The 8,782-nt window shown below is 40.6% G+C and overlaps 1 protein-coding gene across 1 annotated transcript; it reads right to left on the bottom strand.

Annotated features, from left to right (window-relative positions):
• Positions 1–949: 949 nt before the first annotated feature.
• LOC119240017 (olfactory receptor 10H1-like) lies at positions 950–1,897 on the bottom strand. Its single transcript, XM_037504389.1, has one exon. The coding sequence runs from the start codon at positions 1,895–1,897 to the stop codon at positions 950–952; it is 948 nt and encodes a 315-aa protein (XP_037360286.1).
• Positions 1,898–8,782: the final 6,885 nt, after the last annotated feature.

Raw genomic sequence — 8,782 nt, forward strand, 5'->3', positions numbered from 1 at the left:
GTTAAGATTCCATATATAAGTGATATATCGTACACTATCTGTCCTTCTTTGGAATACAAATATGTTCAACAAATTTTCAATACTATGCAGCATGTTTGATGTTAAATCCCTCATCAAACAGCAGGTGAGCATTAAGTCAGCATGGCCACAGGATACACATTCACCCTGGTTCTGCATTCATTTGTGTCATTCAACTAAAAGTCCCCATAACCACCTCATCATCCTCTCACACCACAGGCAGTTTCTCAAGGTGGGAACTTTCTCCTTGAACTAAACGGAAGAATTCATATTCATATCCTCTCTCTCTCTCTCTCTCTCTCTCTCTCTCTCTCGCTCGCTCTCTCGCTCTCTCGCTCTCGCTCTCACTCTCTCGCTCTCTGTCTCTCTGTCTCTCTTCCCTTCTCCCCATCTCCCCAACTGCTCATTTCCCCACTTGAAATGAAAGATCTCCTTTACTTTTTCTGTGAATGTTTATTACCGTTTCTACCAGCAATTGCATATATCTGTGCAAGGCTCATATTAGGGTTGTTTGTTATCCTCTACTGTAATCTGGTTTCATCTTTTGTGTTCTCACATATTCTGTGCTGTAGCTACCTGTTTCTGCCTTGTAGAGAGTTGGTGTTTGACATCTTTCTCAATGTGGATATATCGTTGGGGCAATTAGATCACCCAGGTTCTGGTGGAGAACAGATTCCAGGTTTGATACTACCTGACAAAGTGTACTGAGGTGGGTAGGAATCATCAAATCAGATTTTCTGTGTTATTAACTCATATGTCCTTCTACCCTAAATGCATCCCTGATAATGATAAACCTTTGTTCATGTGGATATTGCCTGCAAGGATTCTTGGAAGCCTTAAAACATGAGATAATTATAGAATAGTACACATTCATGGAGTGCCATTTCTAGTGACACAATTTGAGAGTTTCCAATGAATTCAAAACAATTCATCACAATTTTTCTGGATAGAGTTTTCTGAGGAAAGTCTTTTTCATAGCATTCTTCAGCTCCTTGTTCCTGAGGCTGAAGATGATGGGGCTGAGGAAAGGTGTGAGGACTATGTAAGTGATGCCCATTAGGGTGTCCATTTCCAGAGACTGGGGACCCTTGGGCTTTAGGTAGATGACAGAGGCAAAGCCATAGTGCACGACCACCACAGTGAGGTGAGATGCACAAGTGGAGAAGGCTTTGTGTCGACCCTCAGCGGAAGGGATCTTCAAGATGGTGACCACAATGAAGGCATAAGAAAGGAGGATGAGGAGCAGGCAACCCAGCAGGGCTGTTATACACAACAGTCCCACACCTGTGCCCACCATCGGCACATCAGTTCCACAAGCCAACTTCAACAGTGGAGGCACATGGCAAGCAAAATGGTGGATCTCATTAGGTCCACAGAAGGTAAGGTTGAAAATGGATGTTGTCACCACCAGTCCCATGATGAAGCCACCAGCCCAGGACCAGGATACAAGACAGGCACACCCATGGGGACTCATGAGCACATTGTAGCGCAGGGGGTGGCAGATGGCCACATAGCGGTCATAGCCCATGACAGTGAGTAGGAAGGAGTGTGTGAAGCCAAATGTGAAGGAGAAGAATGTCTGACTGGCACAGGCCCTGAAAGCAATGGAGTGGTTGGTGGACAGCAGGTCAGCCAACATGCGCGGGATGATGGCAAAGGTATAGAAGATCTCAGAGATGGAGAGGGCGCACAGAAAGAGATACATGGGTGTGTGGAGGCTGCGTTCGCTCCAGATGGTGGCCATGATGAGCAGGTTCCCCAGTAGTGTGAACAGATACATGAAGAAGAACAGTAAGAAGAACATCAGCTGAAGTTGGGGGAAGGTGGAGAAGCCAATAAGGATGAATTCAGTCACTACTGAGGTATTGGATCCCTGCATAGAGGTTGTGCTAGGGTGAATTAAGACAGGGAAAGGTCAGCTACAAGATGCAGAAATGTCAACAGTTTCCTCCGTACCTGGCCTCCCATGGTGCGTCTAATCAATGACAGCTAGCACTGATGAGCTCCACTCTGTGCCTCATGTGACTTAATTTTTTCATCAATCTAGTAAGGAATTATTGTTTTTATCACCCCGCTTTTAGTGTCTCATTGAGAATATTGGTGCAGAGTGGTTAAGCAACTTGCTCAAAAAACAGAACCCAACATAAACCCATGACTGGCTGTCAACAAAGACTATATACACTTTAATATACCTGCTAGGTCACCTTCCAAAATGAAAATGATCCTTCACCAGAGCTTATACCATTGTTGTTCTTCCATGCTACTGCTTTCTCATAAATTCAGCTTTCTCATAAATTCGTTGTTTTAGTTACCAGGAGACATTGTTATCCCATGGCTACAACGTATTGAAGCACAATGCATTTCTACAACTGAATATGAATTAATCAGATTCTTCCCCTGGAGTTATCACACAGGAATCAGAAGCATAAGACTGTAAAAATAATGTTATAGTGTTTTCTAGCTCCAGCAAGGTGCATCTATGTGTCCTGGGACAATCACAATACAGCCATCTGACCAAAGGACAGGGGAGTGAGTCAACCTGAGTTTGAATCCCTACGGTGTCTCCTGTGTGGACTTTAGCAAGTCTCTTCACCTTTATCTCTTGCTGTGCCTCCTTTTCCCCCCAAATTACCTGTGGGGAAAATGGAGTGGCTCAGACTTTTTTCCACCGAATAATTCATCAATAGTTCATTTTAAGGCAGAAATAGTGGTTTTACAAAATTGAGAATGTACATAAAGTCACTGAATTGTGTGCTATAAATTGGGTAAAATGATCAATTTTACATTATGTGCATTTTACCACAATAAAAAAGGGGGGTATCAAATGCCCACTGAGGGACTCAAGCCACTGATCAAGCCCTGAAAGGCTGATAATAACAAAATAAGTACAAACCACCTGGTTAGTTGATTAGAAGCTGCATTCCCCAACCATCACACTGCCCAATTTCTTGACCCTCCTTCCATTCCTGTGCTGAACTCATCCCTGGCACCCTCTAGATGCCAGTGGCATCTCAAATAATAAAAACCAAACTGAATTCAGCTATTATCAAATTTTCCCTGGGGAAGAACTGCTCATGGTTGAGAACCGTGGGCAAGAGTGTCTTATCTCTGAGACCGAATCTCACCTCATCTAGCTGCCCCCATCTGGGCTATCTCTTCTTGATAAGGCCATTTTGTTTCCCCTCTCTGCATCCTCCCTCCCATTTCTCTCCCCCTTTTCATCCTTAACTTCTCAGCAAAACCCCACCTGTGGATTCTGTTGCCTCCTTGATACTTTAGACCAAGGAGGTGACTGGAGTCTCTCAATCCTGTATCCTCTCATCTCTCTTTTCTCTGCCTCTCCCCAGTGTTTTCACCCAATTTCTGGCCAGGACAGAATAGAAATTAAAAGTCAAACAGGTGTTCTGGGAAACTTTGAGCAACAGATCTCCTCTCTCTTCATCTCAGTTTCTCACCTGTCCAATGAACCTGCCTCATAAGACAAAGAGTTCTGCAAAAGGCAGTGCTTTGCAGTAATCTTCACTCTTCATTAAGCTGGGAAGTGGAGCCCTCTGACTGCACCCTCCCCATAGACTCAAATTGCACAAGGAGCATAAATAGGGTGGCCTCATCAAGTCAGGGGCAGATGCTGGTTCCCCAGGTCTCTCCTGGTCAGATGAGAGGAAGGGAAGGTGACTCACCTAGGATTCCACAGCCTGATCCAACTGCTGCCTCACTCTAGCAGGAGGCCCTAGTTTGGCTTCTCTGTAGCTGAGGGCTGTGTGAGGGCTGGGCTGCAAGGCAAGGAGCCACCGCCAGCTGGCGGGGCTTAACCTGAGCCTGATCACTGGTATTTATCTGCCTCTGCTCCCTGCCAGCTGCCTTCTCTCACGGTGGCCCCACTGCCTCTGCCTCTGCTGCAGGGAAACTTGGACCCTTGGGGACATTTCGAGGGAGGGGACAACCTCAGGGATACTGTGTCCTCACTTTCCCTCCCTCCCTGCCCACCTGGGATAATTCAATTACCTGAATTTCTCAGGGGTTCAAGGTAGTGTCTAATGCTTTGGAAATTTGGGATTTGGACCCCTGGCTACTTACATTGGCAGGAGAGCAGCCCTGTCATTGTCCATTGGAGCTGAGGAAGCTGCTCAATGTGCTTTCTCTTCATCCTTCCCATACCGGTTCCAATAAAATGTCTTTTAAGCATTTAAAAATCAAACAACACAAATACTTGTTTTTTCCTTTTTTATATATTTATTTTCTGTTTTATATATTTTTTACATCACTTCATTTTTGTTTAAAGTGTGCTTTCTCCTCTCACCACTGATTCACCCATGCACCATCACCATAGTCCCTTGTGCTCTTCAACCCCTGTTTTGATCCTACTCCCTCCTCCTCCCCTGCAGAATGTCTCTGATTTATAGTTGCCTGTTGATTTTGATTTTTAATTTATTATAATTCCTTTTTTTTCCTGATCCCTTATTTGGTTCCTCTACATTCATCCTATAAGTGAAACCATCCGATATTTTCTTTTTATTTCTGGCTTATTTCACTGAGCATAATCCTTTCCAGCTCCATCCATGTTGCTGTGAATGGCATGAGTTTATCTTTTTTGATTGCTGAATAATATTCCATGGTGTATATGTACCACATCTTCTTGAGCCAGTCATCTATTTTTGGGCATTTGGGTTGTTTCCAAGTCTTACCTATTGTAAATAGTGCTACAATAAACATAGGGGTGCAGGTGTCCTTTTGAATTCACATTCTTGTGTCCTTTGGGTAGATCCCTAGGAGGGGAATTGCTGGGTCATATGGAAATTCCATTTTTAGTAGCTTGAGGAACCTCTACACAGCTTTCCATAGTGGTTTGACCAGTTTGAATTCCCACTAGCAGTATAGGAGAGTTCCTTTTTCTCCACATCCTCACCAACAATTGTTGTTGCTAGTTTTTTAATATGTGCCATTCTCACTGGTGTAAGGTGGTACCTCATTGTGGTTTTGATTTGCATTTCCCTGATTAGAAGGAATGTTGAACATTTTTTCATATGCCTGTTGGCCATCTGCATTTCCTCTTTGGAGAAGTGTCTTTTTAGCTCTTCTGCCCATTTTTTTTTTTTTACTGCACTGTTTGCTTTTTTTGTTGAGTCTCATCAGCTCTTTGTAGATCTTTGTGATCAGTCCAAAACCATTAACACTGTGTGCAAAATTTTCCCCCAATCAGTGGGGTGTCTCTTTGTTTTGGTTAATGTCTCTCTTTTTTTTTTCATTTTATATTTTATTTATTTTATTTTTTTAATAATAAATTTTATTTTTATATTCCCCATACAATTGCAACCCCCCCATTCTGACCCCAATCCCTCCCCTCCCGCCCCCACCCCCCAAAAAGTGTCTCTGGTTCATAGTTTTTTGTTGATTTTGATTTTCACTTTCTTATAGTTATTCATTTTCCTGGTCCCTTATTTAAGTTTTCTAGATTCCTGCTATGAGTGAAACCATCCGGTATTTTCTTTTTCTTTCTGGCTGATTTCGCTGAGCATGATCATTTCCAGCGCCATCCATGTTGCTACAAATTGCATGTGTTTATCTTTTTTGAATGCTGAGTAATATTCCATGGTATCTATGTACCACATCTTCTTGATCCAGTCATCTATTTTTGGGCATTTGGGTTGTTTCCAAAGCTTAGCTATTGTAAATAGTGCTGCTATAAACATAGGGGTGCAGGTGTTCTTTGGAATGGATGTTTCTGTGTCCTTTGGGTAAATACCTAGGAGTGGAATTGCTGGATCATATGGAAGCTCTATGTTTAGTAGGTCCAGAAATCTCCACACAGCTCTCCATAGTGGTTGGACCAGTTTGCACTCCCACCAACAGTGCAGGAGAGTTCCTTTTTCTCCACACTCTTGCCAACATTTGTTGTTGCTAGTTTTTTTAATATGTGCCATTCTCACTGGTGTAAGATGGTATCTCATTGTGGTTTTGATTTGCATTTCCCTGATGACAAGTGATGTTGAACATTTTTTCATATGCCTGTTGGCCATTTGAATTTCCTCTTCAGAGAAGTTTCTTTTTAGCTCTTCTGCCCATTGTTCCATTGCATATTCTTTGCTCATTTGTCAAAGGTTAGTTGTCCATAACTGTGGGTTTATTTCTGGGTTTTGTATTTTTTTAATATTTCATTTTATATATACTTTTTTAATATTTTAATTTATATAATTCTTACATCATTTTTCATCTTTGCACATTGTATGCATTTTCATTATAGTTATATTCCCCATACAATTGCACCCCGCCTGTATTTTCACTCTAGTCCTTCCTCTTCCCGCCCAATAGTGTGTCTCTGGTTTATAGTTGCTTGTGGATTTTGATTTTTACTTTGTATTGATTAGTCTTTTTCAGGGTCTCTTATTTAAGTTTTCTAAATTCCTGCTATGAGTGAGACCCTCCGGTATTTTTCTTTTTCTTTCTGACTTATTTTGCTGAGCATGATCCCTTCCAGCTCCATCCATGTTGCTGCAAATTGTATGTATTTATCTTTTCTGATTGCTGAGTAATAATCCATTGTGTATATTATATGTACCACATCTTCATGATCCAGTCATCTATTTTTGGGCATTTGGGTTGTTTCCAAAGCTTAGATATTGTAAATTGTGGTGCTATAAACATCGGCGTGCAGGTGCCCTTTAGAATTACTTTTTCTGTGTCATTTGGGTAAATACCTAGGAGTGGAATTGCTGAATCATATGGAAGCTCTATGTTTAGTAGGTCAAGAAATCTCCACACAGCTCTCCATACTGGTTGGACCAGTTTGAACTCCCACCAACAGTGCAGGAGAATTCCTTTTTCTCCACAACCTCGTCAACATTTGTTGTTGCTAGTTTTTTTAATATGTGCCATTCTCACTGGTATAAGATGGTATCTCATTGTAGTTTTGATTTGTGTTTCCCTGATTCCAAGTGATGTTGAACATTTTTTCATATGCCTGTTGGCCATTTGCATTACCTCTTTGGTGAAGTTTCTTTTTAGCTCTTCTGCCCATTTTTGTACTGGATTATTTTCTTTGTTTTGTTGAGTCTCATCAGCTCTTTGTATATTTTTATGATCCATCCTTTATCATTAGTGTTGTGTGCAAAAATGTTCTCCCAGTGGGTGGGGTTTCTCTTTGTTTTCGTTATTGTCTCTTTTGCTGTGCAGAAAGACCTATACAAAGAAAACTATAAAACACTGTTAAAAGAAATAGAAGAAGACACAAAGAAATGGAAAGATAACCCTTGCTCATGGATAGGAAGAATAAACATTATTAAAATGGCCATCCTACCAAAAGCAATATACAGATTTTCAATGCTATTCCAATAAAAATTTCAATGTTATTCTTTAAAGAAATAGAACAATGATTGATGAAATTCATATGGAAGCACCAAAAACCCGGAATAGCCAAAGCTCTCCTGAAAAAAAAAAAAAAGAAGGGAATGGAGGCATCACACTACCAGACCTCAAACTATACTACAAAGCCATAATCATCAAAACTGCATGGTATTGGAACAAAAATAGACACATGGACCAATGGAACTGAATAGAGAATACAGAAATAAACCCACAGATTTATGGTCAACTAATCTTTGACAAAGGAGCAAACACTATGCATTGGAGCAAAGAAAGTTTGTTCAATAAATGGTGCTGGGAAAACTGGGTAGCTACATGCAAAAGAATGAAACTTGACTACAACCTCACACCATGCACAAAAACCAACTCAAAATGGATTAAAGAACTAGACATAAGACCTGAAACCATAAAATATATAGAAGGAAATATAGGCAAAACACTACATGATATGCACATCAAAGACATCTTTACAGACACATCGCCCAAAGCAGTGATACTGAAGGCAAGATAAACAGCTGGGACTACATCATTTTATATATTCTTTACATCATTTTTCACCTTTGCACAATGTATGCATTTTCATATTGCTTATATGCCCCATACAATTCCCACTCCCCCCTATTTTGAGTCTAATCCCTCCTCCTCTCCACTCCCACCCCATAGTGTGTCTCTGGCTTATAGTTGCTTGTTGACTTTGATTTTTACTTTATTATAATTAGTCTTTTTCCTGGTCCCTTATTTAGGTTTTTCTAAATTCCTGCTATGAGTGAAACCATCTGGTATTTTTCTTTTTCTTTCTGGCTTCTTTCTGTTTCTTCCCTGTTGTCAGCTTCATTATTTTTTCCTTGTCCTGGATTCTTGGGAGCTTTACTATTATGTGTCTTGCTGTGTTTTTCCTTTCGTCGTGGAAGTTTGGTGTTCTTCTTGCTTCTTGTATATCAACTTTCAGCTCCTTCTTCACGTTTCGGAAGTTCTCTTCAATTATCTCCTGGAATATTTTCTCTGTTCCTACATCTCTCTCCTCTCCTTCTGGGATTCCTATAACTCTTATATTTCCTTTCCTCATGGAGTCAGATAGTTCCCGAAGTCTTTCTTCAGTCTTTTTCCTTCATACTTCTAATTCCTTTTCTGTTTTGGTTCTTTTTATTTCTGTGTCTTCAAGAGTACTTATTCGTTCTTCCATTTCATCTATTCTGCTTTCATTGCTTTTCCCAGAGTTCTTTAGTGCCTCCATTAATTCTTTGATCTCCTGCATTTCTTTTACTTCCCTCTTTAGGGATTCAATTTCATTCTTGTGATCATTGATTATTTTTCCATTATCATTGTTTTCCTTTATGACTTCTGTAAGTTTTTTAATCATGGCAATTTTAAATTCTCTTTCTGGAAGGCTCAGAAGTTCTTCCAA

Source organism: Talpa occidentalis, unplaced genomic scaffold, assembly GCF_014898055.3.
Source record: "Talpa occidentalis isolate TD23 unplaced genomic scaffold, MPIMG_talOcc4v2.1 talOcc4.12, whole genome shotgun sequence".
Taxonomy (NCBI): Eukaryota; Metazoa; Chordata; class Mammalia; order Eulipotyphla; family Talpidae; genus Talpa; species Talpa occidentalis.

What these genes read in the sequence shown, in the direction of transcription:
- LOC119240017 (XM_037504389.1), bottom strand. Translation starts at nt 1,897, where the DNA reads ATGCAGGGATCCAATACCTCAGTAGTGACTGAATTCATCCTTATTGGC.